General features: G+C 42.3%; 2 protein-coding genes and 1 pseudogene across 7 annotated transcripts in view; 1 reads left to right on the top strand and 2 right to left on the bottom strand.

Moving 5' to 3' along the window:
• The first annotated feature begins 42 nt into the window (after positions 1 to 42).
• LOC105501198 lies at positions 43 to 3400 on the top strand (annotated as a pseudogene).
• Positions 3401 to 4785: 1385 nt separating this feature from the next.
• PTS (6-pyruvoyltetrahydropterin synthase) lies at positions 4786 to 12438 on the bottom strand. Its single transcript, XM_011926755.1, has 6 exons — positions 12283 to 12438; positions 10096 to 10175; positions 8524 to 8546; positions 8080 to 8136; positions 5525 to 5595; positions 4786 to 5330 (listed from the first exon to the last, which is right to left on the bottom strand). The coding sequence occupies exons 1-6, from the start codon at positions 12363 to 12365 to the stop codon at positions 5207 to 5209; spliced, it is 438 nt and encodes a 145-aa protein (XP_011782145.1). The 5' UTR covers positions 12366 to 12438; the 3' UTR covers positions 4786 to 5206.
• A 1323-nt stretch (positions 12439 to 13761) lies between these two features.
• Positions 13762 to 23452, bottom strand: part of BCO2 (beta-carotene oxygenase 2) — a 49851-nt gene continuing 40160 nt past the window's right edge. For 5 of the 6 annotated variants that reach the window (XM_011926748.1, XM_011926752.1, XM_011926749.1 and 2 more), the window contains 2 exons: positions 22730 to 22840; positions 20309 to 21300 (listed from right to left, as the gene is read on the bottom strand). In XM_011926748.1, coding sequence (XP_011782138.1) covers positions 21187 to 21300; positions 22730 to 22840 — 225 coding nt within the window. In that variant the 3' untranslated portion in view covers positions 20309 to 21186. Of the gene's footprint in view, positions 14864 to 20308; positions 21301 to 22729; positions 22841 to 23452 lie in introns of those variants that run through there. The other variant, XM_011926750.1, reaches the window with a different exon arrangement.

The raw sequence follows: 23452 nt of genomic DNA, 5'->3' as shown, positions 1-23452 counted from the left end.
TATTAATTCTTCTGTCTCAATGGTTGCAGAACACTGGTGGAAATGGGTGAGTCAATTTTTGAAGGGAACCAACCAATTCCAAGTGGAAATGCTGCTTTGAAAATCCTCCAGGGCAAGAACCACCTTCCCTTACTTTTGTGGCGACAGCAGTTCTCTTGCAGCTATGTGGAGACTTCAACAGTGTTTATCTGGGACACTTTCCAGAAGTGTCTTGCAGCAGAACCTTGCTATAAAGTTAAATTGTGTGAAACTAACAATGATTTTTCTATGTGCAAGGGAGGCTAGAAATATCCCAGACATAACAAAAGCAAAATGAGCACAATCTGTTTCCTATCTTTAAGATAGTTTCAATTCCAGAGGGAATTTAAAAGTTTGGAGTTTAAAAAGCCAAACAGATCATTTATCATAAGTCTAATGTATTAGTGGCCACGTGTACACAATTGATCAAAGCATCCTGGCTATTTTCATAATCCGCTGGTAGTTCCTACATCAATTGAAGTGATACAAACGATCGCTCAGCTCTAGTCGTTATGTTCACAGAGATATGGTGATATTTTTTAACTTCTCACCTTAGAATTGGTTTTAACTTCAAGAGTTGTGCTTCCAAGATTTCTATATTCCTCTACCATCCACAAACTCCACAATTCCCACTGTAAACAACAGCTGCTGCTCTGACATTTCACTCCTGTGAAATGAAATGTGCTTTACTTCCCTGGCACCAAAAAGGGCATGATATATACTCCTTGCCTACCTCTCCAGTCTTATCACCTGATATCTCCACATCAAAATGTGCACATTAGCAATATGTGTCTAATCCCCTCTCCCTGAGTATGGACTGGATGGAGTCACTTGCTTCAAAGGAGCAAAATACAGAAAAAGCGATTCGCTTACAAATGACTGTGTCTTCGATCATGGTGGCACTCTCCCTTACCCTCCTACCTGCTCTGCTGAAGCAGGCCGTCATGTTGGGAGATGCTCTGTGAAGAGGCCTACACAGCAAGAAACAGAGGGAGGAACTGAGGCCTCAGTCCAACCACCAAGTATGGGAGTGAGCTGGGAGGCGGATCTTTCCTGGTCAAGCCCTGAGGTGACTGCAGTCTTATGAGTGACTCTGAGCCAGAGGTGGCCTTCTGGTATGCAGAACTGAGATAATAAATGTGTGCCGTTTTAAGCCACTATGTTTGGGACTAATCTGTTACGCAGCAGTGGGTAACTAATACATTCACCCAGCAGGGTGGTTATGAGGATGAAATGAGGTCATATAAGAATTATTTAGCAAAATGCCTGACACCATAGTGGGCACTGCACAATTAGCTCTATTCTCCTTCTTCCATCTATTTCAAAACACTGCCACCCCTACAGTCCAGGCACCCATTGCTTCATGTCTAGATTCCTGCAACAGTTTTGCAAATAGTTTCCTCACTTTCCTTTGCCCACCTGGTTATCTTCTTTAAAAAACAAATAGCTTGCTATTCCTCAAAAGATAAAGACTGACTGACATTCAAGGCCCTCCAGGCTGTCTCCAACCTGTATTTCCAAGTTCATTTCTCATTACATTCTCACACCTCACTACCAGTCTACTAAGATCAATATCTTCTCTATAACCCAAATATATTTTGTATATTCCCACCCTAGTAACTGTGCTAATGAAATTTTACCCATTCAGTATTCCTTCCCTGTTTTCTCCTGAGTTCCAAACCACCACTCTCCCTACCCCATCACTAAAAGGACCATTCCTCCACTAAGCTTTTCCAAACCTCATCACCCCATGATGATTTTTTCCTTCTCTACATTAAGAATATTTACTCATTTGGCATGTAGGTACAAAAGTTCTCTTGAAGCAACTCATGAACAAATACCTGGAGTGTTAATGTTACTGTGAACAATGTTTTTCTAATATGGTATCAGATCTGCAAAATTTCGCATTAAAAAAAAAAAAATGTGGCCAGGCACAGTGGCTCACGCCTGTAATCCCAGCACTTTGGGAGGCCGAGGTAGGCGGATCACTTGAGGTCAGGAGTTCAAGACCAGCCTGGCCAACATGGTGAAATCCCGTCTCTACCAAAAAATACAAAAATTAGCCAGGCGGGGTGGTGTGCTCCTGTAGTCCCAGCTACTGAGGAGGCTGAGGCACGAGAATCACTTGAACCCAGGAAGCAGAGGTTGCAGTCAGCTGAGATTGCACCACTGCACTGTAGCCTGGGTGACAGAGTGAAACGCTGTCTCAAAAAATAAATAAATAAATAAAAATAGAAATAAAAAATGAAAGCAGAAGTCGGGCCTCTTTTTCATGACACCTCAGAGGTGATCAGCTGCTTCAAGATGCTTCAGTGATGAGGTAGGGAGAAAGGTGGTTTGGAACTCAGGAGAAAACAGGGAAGGAATACTGAATGGGCAAAATTTCAAGATAAAAAGCAAACCATGCTTTTTATGAGAAGCATATGGCCACAGAAGTTGCTGCTGACACTCTGGGTAAACACTGGAAGGGTTATACAGTCTGAATCAGTGGTGGGAACAAGGTTTCCTCATGAAGCAGGATGTCTTGACCCATGGTTGTGTCTGCCTGCTGCTGGGTAAGGGGCATTCCTGTTATAGACCAGGGAGAACTGGAGAAAGAAAGCAATAATCTGTTCAAGTGTGCATTGTGGATGCCAATCCGAGCATTCTCAAATTGGTTATTGTTAAAAAAAGGAGAGAAGGGGTCGGGCGCAGTGGCTCACGCCTGTAATCCCAGCACGTTGGGAAGCCAAGGCGGGCGGATCACAAGGTCAGGAGATCGATACCATCCTGGCTAAAACGGTGAAACCCTGTCTTTACTAAAAATACAAAAAATTAGCCAGGCATGGTGGTGGGCGCCTGTGGTCCCAGTTACTCGGGAGGCTGAGGCAGGAGAATGGGGTGAACCTGGGAGGTGGAGCTTGCAGTGAGCTGAGATTGCACCACTGTACTCCGGCCTGGGTGACAGAGCGAGACTCCATCTCTAAATAAATAAATAAATAAATAAGGAGAGAAGGATATTCCTGGGCTGATCCTATGGTGTCTCATCTCCTGGGGCCCAAGATCTAGCAGAATCCACAAACTTTTCAATCTCTCTCAAGAGGATGATGTCTGCCAGTATGTCATAAGCAAGCACTTAAACAAAGAAGGTAAGAAACCTAGGACCAAAGTACCCAAGATTCAGCATCTTGTTCCTCCACGTGTCCTGCAGCACAAACGCCAGCATATTGCTCTGAAGAAACAATGTATTAAGAAAAATAAGGAAGAGGCTCCAGAATATGCTAAACTTTTGGCCAAGAGAATGAAGGAGGCTAAAGAAGAGTGCCAGGAACAGATTGCCGAGAGACACAGACTGTCCTCACTGCGAGCCTCTACTTCTCAGTCTGAATCCAGTAAAAAATAAGATTTTTGGCCGGGTGCAGTGGCTCACGCCTGTAATCCCAGCACTTTGGGAGGCTGAGACAGGGGGATCACGAGGTCAGGAGATTGAGGCCATCCTGGCCCAAATAGTGAAACCCCATCTCTACTATAATACAAAAAATTAGATGGGCATGGTGGTGCGCGCCTGTAGTCCCAGCTACTCAGGAGGCTGAGGCAGGGGAATTTTTTGAACCTGGGAGGTGAAGGTTGCAGTAAGCCAAGATTACGCCACTGTGCTCCAGCCTGGTGACAGAGCAAGACTCGGTCTCAAAAAAAAAAAAAAAAAAAAAAAAATTAAATTGAGTAACAAATAAGTAAGATCAGACTCTCAAAAAATCTGGAAATATTCAAATTGTCCCTTTTCAGTGTTTCGGAGTCAGAAATAACCTGAATGTTAAACATCCAGTTTGCAATTTATTTGCTGAATGATCTAAAGCAAATAGCTTAAACTCTCTCAACTTTAATTATCTTACCAACAGAATGAGAATACCAGCTTGCAGGGTATTTGTGTGAATTAAAACATAAAGTGCCTTAATAAATAATAGCTATCTGCCTTTCAAGTAATCAATACAAAAACATTCTACATATAGAACATTCAAATTGCTTGACAACTAAAATACATTAAATATAATTGAGTGGCCATTTGCATTACAGTCAAACTTGATATTTCTGCAATCACTAAAAAAGACTACTCTTTGCAAATTTTTCTAGAACAGTAATCACTGCAAAAGCCCTTTTACTATTTTCAGGCAACAACATTCTGGGAATTCATTGTATGCTAGTTGCTATGTGGAGAGAAAATCAGAACCCTGCATTTAAGAAATTTAGAATACAAACAAGAACACAGAACAGTCTTTTGTGCAAAGTAAGCAAATACTTTCTTGTGGATTTAGTCACGAGGAAAAGATCCCAGAGAAGAATGCCAAGAATATAGTAAGTTTAAAATCAGAACAAAATGGGATCAATTAGGAAAAACTATATACAGGAAATAGTTTATATGTAGTTGCTCCTTTTTATGCTGACTGTAGAGTTTAAAATATATGATAATTCTGCAGTCTTCTGAGTTAAAATTATTCAAGAGCCCATAAGGTTCAGAAATTCAGATGAATACACTGAATAAATAATTTACCGATATTCCATGATATGTTTAATGTGTTGTTCCTCACTAGCAATTCATAATTCAATACGCTGTGCAAAATTGTAATAAACGATGTGCCCTAAAGCAGCATTTTCCGTCAATCTTTGTACATGTATCCACAACAGATTGCCTCAGACGATTTTTCACTGAATCCACTTTTGCCTTCAGCACACCCAACAAGTAGTAATCAAGAGAGTTCAATCTATTAAAAATATATATAGTCTCCAGACTTTGTGGTCACTTGAATTTTATTTCTTATAAGATTCACATACTCGAAGTCATATAAGCATTTTAACCACGTATATTATACCAAGTAAAAATGAATACTAAAAATGAAGTAATGGAGAAAACAACAAAATTAGATTTCTTTTGCTTTCAAGTAATTCCACACCAAAACATTTTGCTGGAAATGAAGTGATTTTTAATTTCTAAATAAAAGACTCTAAACAATTTTCAAAATATATTACAAGTTTAGTTTTAAATAGACTTAAATTTATAATAGGTCTTACAATGATTTCAATAAATAGGGACTCCAGAGCACAATGTGGAGGTACAACAATCACGTGTTGACCTCTTAATACTCCAAGGGGATCAAAATCTTTTTCAAACACAGAAGGAAACTGGGTTTTGTACAATGCTAGCCCCTACTAGCTATTCTCCTTTATAAACTACAATATTATTGTCAGTTTCATATACTTTTACTTTATAAAGAACTCCTACAGGAAGAACTTTCTGGAGGTTGTCCCAGATATAAACAGCTACATTTTCAGTCGTGCTATAGGAAAACAAACAAACAAACAAACAAAAATTCAAAATGCAAACAATAAAATTTCATGTTTAATATTTATAGAGAATAGAAATTCTAGTTTTGAAAGATTTAATTAAAACTTCAGAAATCACACAACAATCAAATATTCAAATCAATTCTTGTTTTACAATCTATATAAAGCAAGGTACAGTGCCACCCACCTCACCACATCTGCAAAGTATGGCACATCCATATCCAGATTCTTATGATCAAGGGGTTGCATAATCGCCTCCTAGAGACAAAACCAAGGGAAAATATAATTGGCTCCATTTATGACTCAAATTCCAAATTGTTACACTTATGCCTCTAAATCTCACCTTATCACTTAGCCACTAACTAAATACTTGTAAGTACTAGATTTGAGTCTTACAAAGCAACCTTACAAAATTTTAAGCTGTGAAATAAAGTCAGGCCCAGCTGTTGGTAATGATTAGGAATCCTTGTTACTGAATAAAAAGAGGTGAGAAACCAAAAAGCAGAGAATCCTGGAGCTTTCTCACAACACAAGCCACTGTAATTCAGAATTCAGTTTAACACTCTGTGAATCCTGTCCAAAGAATTAGCACAAATATTTTTCCATAACACTGTCACACCTACGGAACAATGCCACAATATCATGAGGACAAAGATCCAGTGACTACTACATTTTATAAAGCAGATCTGACTGAAATTATGTAAGTAGTTCTAAATTTCTGCTATGAGGAGTAATTTAAGAATGGTTTTGGGCTCACCGAAGGAAAAGTACAAATATGTAAACACTATTACTCCCTAATGCTCATGTATATTAACATAATGTTTTTCCTCATCATCAGCAAGGATTAAATTGCCTTATTCTTTCTTTGCTTTTTGCTTTTAGCTATTGCAAAAAATCTAGCATTTGTGAAAAAAATCTAATTTTCCATATGGTGTAGTTTCAAGAAGAGTACATTAATAACAGTAATAGCAATCATTTCTTGAGAAAAACTAGAATCATACAAAGAGTAAGTCCTAGATCAAACGGTTGTTGAAATAGATCCAATGAAGGGATGTTCCACATGAATAGCAAGAAAATAGGTATCTTTGCTTCATCTTCAATCCCAGTTCCAGTCCCAATTTCTCCAGTAAAGCTTCTTATGCAGGACTTTTTGTTTTCTTTTGTTTTATTTTTAGAGACAGGGTCTCTGTCATCCAGGCTGGAGTACAAGTGGCACAATCATAGCTCACTGCAGCCTTGAACTCCTGGGCTCAAGCAATCCTCTCCCCATGCATGGTAGGGTTCTAACTTCACTCTATATGCCACGATGAGTGACTTTCACTGATGAAAGTGTGTGGTGTCCTTCAGGCATACAAAAGCAGAAAACAGTATACAGAATCCCTCCTCCTTAGTCATATGTTGAGGGCTTTTATGTTGCTTTCTTATCTCTTTCCTTTCTTTCCTTTTTCTTTCTTTTCTTTTCCTTTCTCTTTTTCTTTCTTTTTCTTTCTTTCCCCTCCCCTCTAATCTCCTCCCCTCCCCTCTACTCTCCTCCCCTCTCCTCTTCTCCTGTCTCTGTCTCTCTCTCTCTCCCCCACGGCATCCCCAACCCCTGCCCCATAAATGCATGCAGGTCCTATCTCTATAACTTTCCTAAAGTACTTTGAGCACAGTGCTGTGTCTTCATTCACTCATTCTTTTCCTCATTTATTAAATCAACAGTTATTTAACAACTACTATTCTTCACCTCCTAGAAAAAGTAATGTATACGCTCTGTGGGCTACATCTCATTCATCTTTGTATACTTAGCTCACAAACTGATGCAAAGTAGACAAATTTGTTGAATATATGAATAATGTGAAAGAAGTAAACATCACTAATAACATCATTTTAATAAAGCAAATGTCAAATTTCAGAACAAAACTAAGCTGCAAGTGAAATGACGGCATAATAAACAGCTGGATGGAAAGAAATCTACTCCCAACTTTGCAAATAACTAGCCACATGATCTGGGGTAAGTCCGTTAACTGTTCAGCATCTCTCAATCTCAATCTATGGATTGAAGAAGTTGGTTTGAATAATCTCCAAAGTCTCTTACAAAGCAAGAATTCTATAATGATACAATCAGTTAAGTTCTTCACTGAACCCCTTGTGTGTTATCTCTATGATGTACTGCTCTGGTGAGTTTATAATAAATCTAGAGTGAATAACATGGTGTGGTATCTAAATCTATGATCAAAGGTACAAGGAATATTCAGAGAGAGAAGAGAAGGCTCCAAGGAGAAGGCCAGGAGCAGTGGCTCATGCCCGTGATTCCAGCACTTTGGGAGGTCAAGGCAGGAGGCATTTGAGACCAGCCTAAACAACACAGTCAGACCCCTACCTCTACAAAAAGAAAAATTTGCATTGGCTCTGTGCCTCTTAAAAAAAAAAAAGTAAGTCTCAAGGAGAAAGCTATGTCTTAAAAGAAATGGAGAATTTGTTAACTGAAGGAAATCAGGATATTCCAACAAGGAATACAAGGTGAGCATGTTATATTTCCTCCCATCGCTGTAACACAACTGTGACTAATTTCCGTTAAGTCACCAAAACAACTTTAGAGGCCATGCGAGTAGTTCCTCCAACTATACCCCAACACCCACATCCAATTCTACTTACAGAGTCATGGAACCTTAGGAGATAACTGGTTGGGGAGGTAGATAGGGGGCCACCAAATATTATACTTAGGGAATAGCACATAATAAGCACCCAACATGCCATTACCTCCATATGTTTTTTGAGATCAGCCAAATTCATAACCATTCCTGTAGCAGGGTCAATCTAAAGAATAAACAAAGGTGAATATTACTCTCATAGGCTCTCCATATTAAACGGCTGGCAAATTATTAAAGGCAGTACAGTATGCAGAGACTGTGCCCACATTTGCCTTCATCCCAGAGATAATCACTGACCTCAGCATGGAAGCACCATGTACTTCAAGCATCCTTTTCATCGTATAGCCCTTCTACCTGTCCACACACAGCACATTAAAGACAACACTTTGGTAGAGGAGAGGCCTGGAATGGCAGTAGCTCACCACACACAGATATACAAGGGCCAACAATGAAGCAATACTGACTGGAACAGTTTTCAACACAGAATCCACCATACTGGCTGAAAGAGAGCCCAGCAATCTGCAAAACCCACACAAATATTTTCTGCACATACCTCTCCATGTACTGTCACCACAACTATGGAAAGGAAACAAAATACCAAAAAAACAGCATGACTTTCAACAGATTAACATCCAAGCACAAGTTAGCAACATACAAGCACAAGTTGGCAACATAAATTATTAGATCTGTCCCCAAAAGCTATACTTAAATATTTACCCCAAAACATTTGTTATTTTAGTTAAGATTTTTTTTTTTTTAATCAACCAAAGCAAGACGCAAGCAAGACAAAGGAGCTTAGTAGGAACTCTGGCTAAGCAGAGGCACTCAGCCAAGGCTGAAAAGGGTGTAAATTCTGCTTATAATGTTAATGCACTAGGGAGCATCAAGATGTTGCTCAATCTCTGCCTGTAGAATTAGAATCTGTACTTGCAGGTGTCCAGCTACACAGCAAGCTGGTCCAATACTGAACAGTACCTTTCTGAACAAGCAATACTACTGGGCCTTAAATCCTTATCCCCTTACTCACGTGAATGTATACAAAGTCTAAAGTAATGCTTTGTAAATTAAAAAGTGCTTGTGAAAAGCATTTGAAAAATCTTGGCCAGGCGTGGTGGCTCATGACTGTAATCCCAGCACTTTGGGAGGCCGAGGCGGAGGATAACCTGAGGTCTGGAGTTTGAGAGCAACCTGGCCAACATGGTGAAACCCCATCTCTATGAAAAATACAAAAATTAGCCAGGCGTGGCGGTGGGCAACTGTAATCCCAGTTACTCGGGAGGCTGAGGCTGAAGAATCACTGGAATCTGGGAAGTGGAGGTTGTAGTGAGCAGAGATCATGCCACTGCACTCCAGCCTGGGCAAAAAGAGCGCAACTCCGTCTCAAAAAGAAAAGAAAAGAAAAGAAAAAAAAATCTTAATCAGTGCTTTATACATTAATAACTTTTACGAATGTATGTATTTTAGTTCTATACAAATACCATTAGGTATTACATGATAAGTAAGTACGCTGAGACTGAGATACCATAGATTAAGGAAGAGGCAGTAGCTAAACCAGTAATCCTAATCTCCGGACACCTTGTCTGGTCTTTTTTTTATGCCACCATCACATACTGTTTTATACTCTATGGCTTATGTAGCTGTTTTTTAAGGCAGGCTGTACCCCAAAGAATCAAGTCTCTTATCCTTGGACAAATTACCTACTTTCTTGGAACACTGCTGGCAAAGCTTTAGACTAAACCTATTTTTCTGCCATACATTACATTCCTAGGCAACATTCCCATTTTGTCAGTCATTATTTACTCAAAGAATAAAATCTAATTTTAACATTAGCCTCAACCACACCTAATCAGAAAGAAATTTATTGTGTACTCTAGGACAAAGAAAAATGCTTTAAAGCATTCCTTGTTTTGGTCTGTTTGTAAGAGTTGACAATTGTAAGGTAAAACTTAACACACATCCAACCAAAACAACAGATCCTTTCACTCTGAACTCCCATTTAACTTCTCATTCAAGGCTCAAAGCATTCACACTGTGTCCGTAAGTTTTCCCATTCATTGTGTCTACATTTGCTGAATACTCTTTCATCCTTATTGAAGGGCTGAAATGTCATCGGTTTTTCTCTCACCTTTATAATTGTGCCCATGGCCATTTGGATTGCTGCATTTCCCAAACAGTTTCAAGTTTTCTTCATCACTCAGAAATTTACTAACCAAAAAAAAAAAAAAGTCAGCATGACACAAGTATCACATCCAAACCCCCTTCTCTGTTCCTTATATTTATTATTTGCTCTGATCTTTGAAAAGTCTCCCAATTTGTTATTACTTTAGCTCACCAAACAGGGAGTCAGAAATCATGTTGATTTTATTACTCATGTATATGTCAGAAACCATGGCACAGTCCCTAATTAGAAGACTGTACCATACAAATTAGCACAAACAAACCTTAACTTCAATCCCCTTGTTCCACAGCAGCTGATCTGCTCATGGGACTTCCGCTTTTCAATTCAACACTACTGAGTGCCTACAATGTATTAGGCAAGTGCTGAATGAAATAACAGCATATAATGATAAACAAAGATGGTGATCCGCAAAGTGGCTTACTATCTCATTTCTCTCAGAAGCTAAACTACTCATCCAGAAAAAAAAAAAAATTTTTTTAAATTACATGGCCTGGTAAGTCTCCTATTTAACAATTTTGGTTTATACTATGTCTCAACGACTGCCTCATGAGAACTTTACCAATCTGTTGAGGAATATTCAAAGCAGGTGAATTTTTAAAATTACAATCTTTTTCTGTCTCAGAAATCAAATTGCTCAGTGAATGTTTATACTTATACACATCCATTCAATTTTGCATCCTCTATGAGGCCTTACCACCCTCAGGTGTTTATGCCTCTTATTATACAACCCCTTTCTTTTTGAGATCCTCTTTATGATTCCCCCCAATGTAGTTTGGATGTCTGTCCCCTCCAAATCTCATGTTGAAATGTGATCCCCAATGTTGGAGGTGGGGCCTAGGGGGAGATGCTTGGCTCATGGGGGTGGATCCCTTATGAATGGCTTGGTGCCCTCCCTGAAGCAATGAGCGAGTTCTGGCTCTATTAGTTAATGGGGGAGCTGGTTGTTAAAAAGAGCCTGGCACCTCCTCTCCTCTCTCTTGCTCCCTCACTTGCACTGTGAGTTGCCTGCTTGCTCCCCCTTCACCTTCCACCATGAGTGGAAGCTCCCTGAGGCCTCAACAGAAGCAGATGCTGGTGCCATGCTTCTTGTACAGCCTGCAGAACCAAATAAGCCTCTTTTCTTTATAAAACACCAGTCTCAGTATTCCTTTACGGCAATGCAAAATGGAATAACACACCCCCACTTTCTCCTGCTTAGCCACTTCTTGTATTTAAAGTGCTAAAGTCTTTTGCACAAAATTCTCTCAGTGTACCCTCCACAAAATAGGCCAGATTGGAAACCCCATACAAGACCCCTGATGCATCCGTTACCTAGCACAAGCCCTGACAAGCAAGGAACAAATCCTCGTTTAGCGAATGGAGGGATGAATCCTGTTAGATAGCAATGGTCATCCTCATTTCACAGACGACGATACGGAAGGCCAGAGAGTGGAGCTTGTTAGTGAGTGGTAAAATTCCTCAAAATCAACTCTTTAGTGCATGCAAGCGGTATGTACGATCGGGTTTCAAATCCCAACTATGCTGCTTGCTTCGGAAACTGAACGTCTGGGCTCGTTGTTTTTTGTTTTTTGGTTTTTTTTCTCCTAGCCACTAGACCACCAGGGACTGGGTTCATTCTGTCTTTGGTTAAAAAGGGGCTAAAACTTGCCTTGTAATTACATTAGATATGGTCGCCAATGCTCCTGGCATACAAGATTAGCTAACATTTACTGGGTGTCTACGCCACGGCAGGTACTGTGTTAACATAGGCGAGTTTAACACCGCTGAGCTTCACAACAACCCTGTGGTGTACACCAAGGGACTCCTAGGGGCAGAGACGTTTCTTCGAGTCGCAAAGGTGGATGTGGGCCCCACACCCAGACGTGGGCCATCGCCCTCCGCAGTCGGCTCCGTTAACCATCAAGCCCCCCGACCCCTCCAGGGCTGGGGACACTCCAGCCGCCACCGCGATGCTGGGGGCCGACCGAAGACCAGCGAACGCGACCAACGCGCGCCGCCCTCCGTACTCAGCGTCGCCCCAGAAGCCCCGGCGTCCCTCCTGGACCCGACGTCAGCACGACCCCAGCCCCGCCCCGGTGACGTTCCAGGGCCCGGGGCCCGCCGCGCAGGGCTGCACCTGTGTGCACACTTTACCTGTACAATCGGTGGCTCGCGCTGAAGGAGATGCGGCGGGACACTTGCGCCTGGCGGCGACGGCCGCCACCTGCCGTGCTCATCTTCCCGGCGCTGTCTGCACTACTCGGCCAGCACCTCCACCCGCCGCGCGGCCGGTGCCTCCTCCCACTGCGGCTGCGCAGTGCGCTTCGGCGCGCCCCTGGGAAGCAAGGCTCCGCTTCCGCTCCGGACAATCCCGGCCTCTGGAGACTGTTAGGGGTGTCTCGCGCTGTCTGAATCTCTTCGGAGAGCAAGAGTTCGGATACCAAAGCAGACCCTGGAGCGGTCAGGGTGGGTGGGGATCCGGTGTCTTTGATCAGTTTGCCCCGCCTGAGGTCACGCCACGTAGTTAGGGCCCGTCTGGGCACACTTTGGGTCCTGAGTGACCTCTCTGAGCCTCCCCTCCCACTCTCTTCTGTAAAGCTCCAGTGGCTGGTGACTCTATCGGATGAGCCCCGGGGCCACAGTCCGCTTTATAGACCAAAAGGAGCAAGAATTGAGCCAGGGGCGCGTGGTGGCGCACTCCTGTAGCCCCAGCTATTGAGAAGGAGAGGGATCCCTTCAGCCTAGGAGTCGAACCCGGGCAGTGGAGCAAGACCCTCGTTTCTTTTTCTTTTCTTTCTTTATTATTATTATACTTTAAGTTCTAGGGTACATGTGCACAATGTGCATGTTTGTTACATAGGTACACATATGTCATGTTGGTTTGCTGCACCCATCAACTCGTCATTTACATTAAGTATTTCTCCTAATGCTATCCCTCCTCCAGCCCGCTACTCCGTGACAGACCCCAGTGTGTGATGTTCCTGGCCCTGTATCCATGTGTTCTCATTGTTCGATTCCAACCTATGAGTGAGAACATGCGGTGTTTGGTTTTCTGTCCTTGTGATAGTTTGCTGAGAATGATGGTTTCCAGCTTCATCCATGTCCCTGCAAAGGACATGAATTCATCCTTTTTATGGCTGCATAGTATTCCATGGTGTATATGTGCCACGTTTTCTTAATCCAGTCTATCACTGATGGACATTTGGGTTGGTTCCAAGTCTTTGCAATTGTGACTAGTGCTGCAATAAACATAACGTGTGCATGTGTCTTTATAGTAGTAGCATGATTTATAATCCTTTGGGTATATACCCAGTAATGGGATCACTGAGTCAAATGGTATTTCTAATCCTAGATCCTTGAGGAATCGCCACACTGTCTTCCACAATGGTTGAAATAATTTACACTCCCACCAACAGTGTAAAAGCATGCCTATTTCTCCACATCCTCTCCAACATCTGTTGTTTCCTGACTTTAATGATCGCCATTCTAACTGGCGTGAGATGGTATCTCACTGTGGTTTTGTTTTGCATTTATCTGATGACCAGTGATGATGAGCATGTTTTCATATATCTGTTGGTTGCATAGATGTCTTCTTTTGAGAAGTGTGTGTTTGTATCCTTTGCCCGCTTTTTGATGGGGTTGTTTGATTTTTTCTTGTAAATTTGTTTAAGCTCTTTGTAGATTGTGGATATTAGCCCTTTGTCAGATGGGTAGATTGCAAAAATTTTCTCCCATTCTGTAGGTTTCCTGTTCACTCTGATGGTAGTTTCTTTTGCCATGCAGAAGCTCTTTAGTTTAATTAGATCCCATTTGTCTATCTTGGCTTTTGTTGCCATTGCTTTAGATGTTTTAGTCATGAAGTTCTTGCCCATGCCTATGTCCTGAATGGTATTACCTAGGTTTTCGTCTAGGGTTTTTATGGTTTTCGGTCTAAATAAGTCTTTAATCCATCTTGAGTTAATTTTTGTATAAGGTGTAAGGAAGGGATTCAGTTTCAGCTTTCTACATATGGCTAGCCAGTTTTCCCAGCACTATTTATTTAATAGGGAATCATTTCCCCATTTCTTGTTTTTATCAAGTTTGTCAAAGATCAGATGGTTATAGATGTGTGGAGTTATTTCTGAGGCCTCTGTTGTGTTCCATTGGTCTATATATCTGTTTTGGTGCCTGTACCATGCTGTTTTGGTTACTGTAGCCTTGTAGTATAGTTTGAAGTCAGGTAGCGTGATGCCTCCAGCTTTGTTCTTTTTGCATAGGATTAAGACCCTCATTTCTTTAAAAAAAATTTTAAAAAGAACAGGAATTTGAGAGTACAAATAAGACCACGTGGCAACAGTCCTTTGGACTGTTGTGTAATGATTCTTACTAAGGAAAATTCTAAAGCCATTCTTATCCACAAGTGTGTATGGACCCATTTATCACTCTGGGTGGCATAGTGTGAACAAAGGCACCCCTGAACACATATTAGCAATTCTTCTGCCAGTGTAGACACATTGAGAGTAAAAGGATCTTGTTTCCTCACATCTACTCACAAGGGTGTTCAAACTACACACAGTTCCTAGAATCATGTCACCTCTTGCTTCCATTCATTCTTTCATTAAATATTTATTGGGAATCTACTATGTGGCTGGCATTGTTCCAGGTACTGGGGAGGACAGCTCCACTGTATATGAGAAAAATCAAATGATGAAAAGCAGGACAAGTCAGTGATTAATAACAGACTTGGAAAAGTTTTCTTTAAAAAAAAATAAAATCATGGGGGTAATAGAAATAAGCTCAAATGGTGATTTCCCTCAAATATCTCCTACTTATAGCTATATATTCTGTTTGCTCTGCATTAAACTACTAACAGGTTATTTAGCAAACACTCTTTTCAGATGTTTGTCTCATCTATCTCATTGTATTGTAAAGAAAAAACTTCAAAGAACATTTAGAGATTTTTGAGATAGACTATTTAATTCAATACTTTCACTTTACAGGTAAGAAAATACAGCCCCAGATAAGTGAATTACTATTGCAAGATCACGCAGAACAGAAACATTATTTCCCAGGTATGGACTATCTCAGTGATAAATACTCTCTAGCAGTCAGTGGTTACACAAATAGTTGCTCATTCCAAAACCAGCTTAAAGAATCAAAATAAAATGAAAGAGTAAGAGAAATTTCTGCAAAATTATTTTTATTAATAATACTTGTTTGTTTTAGTAAAATATTTCACTGCATTTGCAGAGTTGAAGTTTAACCTGTTTGGAAATAGGATTGTTGCACATGTATTGAGATGAGGTCTTTAGTATGAGCCCTAATCCAATGTGACTGATGTTCTTGTAGAAAGGGGAAACTTGAACTCAAAAACTGACACATGCAGAGGGAAGATGATGTGAAGACACGGACAACACCATCTACAAGCCCTGAAGAGGGAACTGGAACAGATCTTTCTTCAAAGCCCTCAGAAGGAACAAAATAACTTTGATTTTAGACTTCTAGCCTCCAGAATTGTGAGACAATTCATTTCTGTTAAGACCTCTGTGGTACTTTGTTATGGCAGCCATAGCAGACTAACACACTAACCAATAAGCAAATAACATTACTTTTAGCTTTCAGTTTTTTGAGATCAACAGCCATTTAGGTATAGTTCCCACTTCACTCTTGCAACATTTACTGGTTTGTGCTTGGCTGCGTTGTCTCAGAAGGCTAACTTCTACTAAAAGATCCCATAAGGGCCCCTGGCCAGGCTTCCTGCCTCAATTCCCCTGCTGTCTCCAGGGGCAGGTGGCAGGCATGGGTACCTGTATCTCACTGGAGTGGTTTTTTGGATCTCTGAGGGGAAGGAACAGCAGAAGAGGCCCTTCTTCCTCACCCAAGATGTAGGGTGGTTGGGGCCAGGAGTTTGGACCCTCCAGGTCTTGGGGGAAGAGCTGGGTAATACCTGGTGTCTGCATGATTCTCTGCAGACCCTTCACCTCTTCAGGGACCACTCACCCTCCTTTCAGCCCCCTTTATGGGGAGCTGTGGAGCCAGCCACAGAGGCTCTTACAGAAGCGAGGCCTGGAGTGGCCTGCACCAAGTAGCAGGGTCAGGGTTCGTGTGCTCCTCCTCCTGCCACAGGGGCTGCACATCCCATTGCCCCACTACTGCTTTCTGTCTCCCTCTGTCTAGCTTCCAGGGCAGGGAGCAGGCCCCACCTAGGGCTGCAGGCAGTCTGGCCTATGCCAGCATGGGCTCCTGTGCCCACCAGCCTCACAGGTGCTGTGCTTTGTGCTCTTGGCTGCTGTGCTGGGACAGAATGGGATGCCAGGAAGAGAAGAAAAGGGGTGCAGTCTGAGGCCACCACCCCCCTTCCTATCTAAGGGAGGGCTGAAGACAAGGGGCTGGCATCCAGTGGGCAACAGAAAGGAGAGGCCCCTTGAAGCTGCTCAATCAGAGGCCCCCTGTCCCTCCTTTTGCCCTCCCCAGGACTAAAGACCTGGAGGGGCTGGGTGTGGGGCTGGCTTTTGGAGTGTCGAGGTGAATATGTGGGAGCAGAGATCATGAATAACTCAGGGCAGTGAACGGTGCACCAAGAGCAGGGCTGTGTGTGGGAGGCTGCGGTCAAGATTGCCTCAGCTCCTTCCCCTCAGGCTGGGAGGATAGCACAGGCTGGGGGCTGAGGGTGGAGGGTCTCAGCTCTGCTGCCCCCACCCCAGTACTAGCCTAGCTTCCCAAGCTGTGGCTTAGAGGATAGTTAGCTTCCTGCCTCTCTACTGTAAAGCAGCAAGTCTGGGAAATCCTGGGGTGAGCGGAGTCACCTCACTCCTAGTTGCTGGCAGAGACTGAGACTAAAGCATCACTGAATAAACCTCCCAAGCCCCCACCAAAAAAAAGATCCCATAAGATACTCCAATGGACAGATATTGGCAAGGCAGGCCCCATATCTATCACCTTCCAGTCCTCATTCACTTATTAAGTTAAAAAAAAAAAAGAAGTGTTTATTTAACGTCTACTGAATGCCAAGTGCACTGCTAAGTGCCAGGGGCGCGGTATGAGTAACAAACACATGGTCCCTGTCCTCATACAGTTCAAGCTAGTGAGGGAGCTAAACACAGAAATAAATCATGATAAACTAAAAAAACCCCACTAATTCTCCCTCAGGAAGTAAAAGAAGGCTTCAAAGAAAAGATGACTTTTGAGCTGGATTTTAAGGTTCACCAGGTAGATAAGGGAATTCCAGGAAGAGAAGATAATGTAAGCAAAGGAAATGTGGAAAAGTACAGCTTGTTTAGTGCATATTGACGAGTTCTTGGCTATAATGGGGAGATAGGTGAGAGGTAAGATTGGAAACATTAACTGGGGACCAAATTATTGGAAGGCCTTGAATGCCATTTAAATATAAAGGAAAGGAAGCTTCACCGCCTTATCTCCCTCCTAGCTCCCCACAAAAAGGGAATTTTCATCTGCTTAAATCACATTTCCAGGCACTGGTTGGGCCTTGTTTACTCACAAGCAGGCCTACAATGTGTTAAAAGTACCACACACAGTGTTGCTTACTCTCCAAAGCTATCCTCAGAGGAAAAAAAAAAAATCAAGCCAAAGCTCTCCCCTACTCCCACCCTGCCCCAAGGTGGCCTAGCTGGCTGGTTCATATGTTTTTCTACTGCTTGCCTCCTGTGGAGGACCCAACCTGCCCATTTGCTTCTTCCTTTTCCCCTCAGTTGTGCACCACTTATTCCCTTTCCTTGAATCCTCGGACACTGGCTGGTGGTAAGAGTTGGGCTTAGGGAGAAGAAGAGGCCCAGCCTATGCTTTGGGTCTTGGTCATATGCTCACCTAATTTTACCAGAACTTTCTCCCTTGGATTACCGGCATATGTGCCTAGATTATAACATGCCACTGATCCTTTTTTGTCTTCTCCTTCAGGAAACAGAGAGCAGAGCCAAGGCAGAATTCAGGTATCCTTACGTCAAAATCTTATGATTATACTGCTATCCTTCATGTCTGCACTTCATTCGCTGTGTATCAAGACAGATATTTATAAACAGAGGAAAGATGTGACAGATCTATGGACTTGCCAGAGTCCATTCACCCTTCAGATCTAGGAAGATCAATCAAATCTCCATGTTTTGTCTGAGGAAGTACAATGAATGCCTTTTCAGGGACTTGTGTGAAAGGAAACAGTAGGGGACTTACACTCTCGGTTACCTGAGGCTCTTTGCTCCTGCATCTGCTGTATTCCTTCTGTTTAGGCATCTTCTTGCCATTCTAAACCTGCTACTATGTTCTGCATCTCACAAACCCAGACATGGAACTCAGCCCTTTTACTTTATTGCCACAGTGCAAAACCCCACACGTGGCATTTGCATGTATGGAACACATTACTAAAGAAGAAAGGGTCTGTGAAGTTTGAAGTGACTCTTAAGGAAAATTAGACAGGAAACTATGTTAGTTCAGGACCGTGCAGAGAACCTAACCATGAGTTCAAAGGTGCCCCATATTGTATGTCTGGGGGTCTTCTCCAGAGCATTCACCATGCAGAAGGAGCATAAACAGTTTAACTGGTCCTGGTATTGAGTTCAGCAGAGGGAAGGGAATGTAACTGAAGGAAAAGGGAACAAGGGATTTTGGGGGTGTTGGCAAGAGTGTGGTTTAAGTGACAGACCTTGCCTGCTTACAGCTGTTGGTAAGAACAGGCAGGGTTTAGAAATGTGGAGATTATATGGTCTCTAGTGCCACCTGTTGTCCAATTAAATGAAGAACTACTGGCTTGTCAACAATCCCTGAGAACTATACACCTAGAGATTAGAAGAACTGCCTGATTTTAATGATGTTCCTCAAAATAACCTCCCAAAGCAGAGCTGAGGGTGGAGTAGGGGTAGTGGGTGGTCCATAGGAGGTTGTGCAATTGCAGTAGCACCTGCTGTGGACAGCAGAGAAAAAAACAGTTTAGAAGAAGCCTCCATGCAGGATATAGCCAGCTTCCTGTCTTCTGAGTATCTTAGGACCAATGGTGACAGGCAGACTGTGATGGAAAGAATGAAGTGCTTTTCAGATTTATATTCAAAGTCTACTATCGATGATCATTTGTATTTCTTCTCCTAGGACCTCTGTCACCCACCTATCCCATGATGGTAATTGACAGGGCAGGAGCACCTTTATTTTGGACAAACCACCACTTTAAGTTCCAACTCCCTTTCTAGCCTTATGTGTTTCAAGGAAATCACTTCTAACTACAAGCAAACAGAAAAAGCAGCCAGTAAAACACAAATAAAACTGCTCAGGCACAGAGGAAGTAGGGGGAAACTCTCTTGGGTAACTGCCAAATTTCACCCTGATACAATGGGCCCCAGTAAAACAGTGGGCCTTAATAAGGACATTCCTCTCCCTTCAGGGGCACTAAGATAGGGAAGCTAAAAGCATACTTGGGGGGTATGCCTGCAACTGAAAACAACAACAACAACAACAACACACACAACTCTCCCTCCCAAATAAGCACAACAAAGAAACACAGAAGCAGTCCAAGCCTCTAATAAACTCTCCCACCCTGAATCCTTAAAAACTCTTAGTCTGTAAAAAAAAGTTTGCCTCTAACCTAACTCAGTCAAAAGGCTCCTCTCGGGTTTGTTTTCTCTAAAATAAACCTGTCTTATCTGGCAAGCTACCTTTCATGTTTCTTTTGTCTTTCTTTAATTATTTCGGTAATGACCAAAATACATGAATTTTTCTTTCGTGTATTCTTATTATTATGTAGAGGAAAATATATCCAATAAATGAAATTTAAAACTCTCTTCGAAAGGTTGTATCAATACTTTCTTAATTATTTCAAGGAAGAGTCCTAAAATATATACATAAAACCATAGTTATCTTATGAATTCTGCTTTGTGGTGTTTTTTCTTAAGAAACATGAGTGCCGGCCGGGTGCAGTGGCTCATGCCTGCAATCCTAGCACTTTGGGAGGCCAAGGTGGGTGGATCACAAGGTTAGGAGATTGAGATCATCCTGGCGAACACGGTGAAACCCCATCTCTACTAAAAATATAAAAAAATTAGCTGGGCATGGTGGCGTGCACTTGTAGTCCCAGCTACTCGGGAGGCTGAGGCAGAAGGATGGCGTGAACCTGGGAGGCGGAGCTTGCAGTAAGCCAAGATCACACCACTGCACTGCAGCCTGGGTGACAGAGTGAGACTCCGTCTCAAAAAAAAAAAGAAAGAAAGAAACATGAGTGCCAAAGTTTTATTTGTTCATTTCTTACATTTGAAATATTCTTTAATGACATCCTTGGCTTAAGATTCTTTGACATAGTCCTTAACTACTGCACAACTGCAGCCAACCACTTTTCGGGGGTTTCCCTCTCAGTTTTAACAGAGGCCTACCCATTCCCCTGGTTTCTCGTTGTCATCAGTCTTAATTAGGGTGAGTTGGTGTTCAGCACCATGGGCCTCCACCAACTTGACATACATAGGCTCATTGCTGTTGGGTGCAGGCAGACAAAGGTGGGCTTGGCGCTTGTCTAAGGCTTTGGCAGCTTCACAAATTGCACATGCTAGGCCATCATGGGTGAGGGCAGTCTTCCGCACCTCTTATAAAGTAGTGTTAATGGCCATGACACCTTCAGCAGCAATGCCTCCGTTGGCCATGATGGTGTATTAAAGGTAAACCAGAACCTCATATGCACTCGAGCCTCTGCCATGGCGTGACTTGGCAGTGGCAAGGAAATAGTGAATTACGGTTTTAACAGAAATTTTTAAACCAAATGTCTATTTGGGACATTGGTTTGGGAGGTACAGTGCCCTTTATGCTCTGTCTTTTCTATACAGTACATTCTTTGTTTTTCTTTTTATTTTTATGTTAGATTCTAGGGTACATGTGCAGGCTTCTTACATGAGTATATTGTGTGATGCTGAGGTTCGGGCTTCTAATGATCCCATCACCCAAATAGGGAACACAGTATTCAATCGGTAGCTTTTTAACCCCTGCCCCTCTTCCTCCTTGCCTCCCTTCTGGAGTCCTCAGTGTCTATTGCTCTAGTCTTTATGTCCAAGTGCACACTTATTTTAAACCTAGTTTCCAGACCTTGTGGTTGTCCCATCAGATGGGTATGAAGGTACCATGGAATCCATAAGGCATCTGCACAGGTACCTCTGCTCGGCCCAACTCTTTAAAGTTCTTGGCATCCAAAACTAGGAGAAAATTGCTTTCATTCTAGAAAAGGAAAGACAATATTGAAAATTATCTTTTTTTCATCAAAAATTTGCCTGTCTCCTCCACTAAGCTGTAAAATTCCTAATGGAGAGACCATATTGGTTGGGCACAGTGGCTCACACCTGTAATCCCAGCACTTTGAGAGGCTGAGGTGGGTGGATTGCTTGAGCTCATCATTGAAGAACAGCCACGGCAACACGGCAAAACCCCATCTCTATAAAAAATACAAAAATTAGCCAGGCGTGGTGGTGCACACCTGTAGTCCCAGCTACTCAGAGGCTGATGCAAGAGGATCACTTGAGCCTGGGAGGCAGAGGTTGCAGTGGGCTGAGATTGTGCCACTGCACTCCAGCCTAGGTGACAGAGCAAGACCCTGTCTTTAAAATAAAAGAAAAAGAGAGAGAGAGAGAGAGAGAGTAAGACCATGTCTTACACATCTTCATATCTCTCCCCAGAACCTAGCACAGTGCCTCACCTATACACTCACAAATTGTTTCCTCAGTTGCTGAACTGGACTGGAAAGGATATCATAGCTAAAGAAGTTCATACCTAGAGCAAATAAATTAAGTTGTTTCTGTCAATCACCTTCATAGGATTTCTTTGAGTTTAATATTTTTGCTTGCACCTTGCCAATCTTTTAAAAGACAGAAACTCTTTCTTCCAAGTTAGAAATGCCTCCATTTTGTGTTACTTTGTAGCTGTTCAAAGGGCAGCATTGCAAGGCAGACTGAGATCTGCCAAATCGAATTCCAGGAATGGCAAGTGCATGGCATGAGAACAAAGTCCTCCTAAAGCCCATGACAGATATCACTAATTGATCACAGCCTTTCTTACTGAACCCTTAAAAGGCCTCAGAGCCCTGCACCCCAGGCAGCCACTAATAATTAATCAAAGCTGATACTCAAAGTGAACCTATTTGCCATGAGATTGCCCTAGACAAGGAGTCAGATAGTGAATAGTGTTATTGAGACACTGGACCAGGACTGATGAGATTGGACTTGGAGGTCAGTTCATTGAAATTGGCAGCACACATGATGATATAAACATTAGACCGGAAGTCAAAAGACTTGGATTTAAATACTGGCTTTACCACTATGAGATCTGATGCAAGTTTACTTCAACTTCTTTACTTTACAAATTCCACATGTATAAAATGGTATCCCACAAAGTTGTTTTGATAACTGAATATGTGTAAGTAGTTCGTAAATAACAAATTCCTATGCAAATACAAATTGTTATTATGGTCTTCCAAACAGAACTTTAAAACAACAAAATATGGATTGAGACAAAAGTGTATGTAAATAGTAAGAAGGGGAAGAGAAGGAAAAGGAATCAAAGTAAACTATTGACAGATGAGTGTGCATCCTTGATTTATCAGATGACTCAGTGCTACTTTTCTTTCTGACTAGTGATAGGGAAATATATTTACCTGGTTGGGAGTGATCACCACAGAAAGAATAACCCCACCATCTTCTTCATTGGTTCCTGGTACTGGAACAAAAACAGGTTCTGAGGGATAAAAGCCATCTTCTCTCCAAACCTGCAAGTCCCAAAAAAAGCATTCGATAAAAGGTCGGTAGTAAGTTGGGAGCTTTCTATGGCTTTTGTCACTTCCACATGAATTTGGCTGTGATATAGTTTGGATGTGTGTCCCCTCCAAAGCTCATGCTGAAGTGCTGAGCCCAGTGCTGAAGGTGGGGCCTAGTGGGAAGTGCTGGGTGGTGGGGGCCAGTCCCTCATGAATAGCTTAGCACCATCCCCTTGGTGATAAGTGAGCTCTGGCTCTGTTAGTTCATCTGAGAGCTAGTTGTTTTAAAGGAGACTGGCCCCTCCTCCTATCTGTCTTGCTCCCACTCTCTCACCATGTGACATGAGGCTCCCCCTTTGCCTTTGCCTTCTGCCATGATTGTAAGCTTTCTGAGGCCTCATCAGAAGCTGAGCAAATGCTGGTACCATGCTGGTACATCCCACAGAACTATAAGCCAAATAAGCCTCCTTTCTTTTTCTTTTTCTTTTCTTTTTTTTTTTTTTTTGAGACAGAGTCTTGCACTGTCACCAGGCTGGAGTACAGTGGCGCAATTTCAGTTTACTGTAATCTCTGCCTCCCAGATTCAAGTGATTCTCCTGCCTCAGCCTCCCTATTAGCTTGGAT

The sequence above is a fragment of the Colobus angolensis genome, unplaced genomic scaffold (assembly GCF_000951035.1).
Source record: "Colobus angolensis palliatus isolate OR3802 unplaced genomic scaffold, Cang.pa_1.0 Scaffold7, whole genome shotgun sequence".
NCBI classification, from domain to species: Eukaryota; Metazoa; Chordata; class Mammalia; order Primates; family Cercopithecidae; genus Colobus; species Colobus angolensis.
Note: the sequence above shows the minus strand (reverse complement) of the source record. Positions and strands in the feature narration are given on the sequence as shown.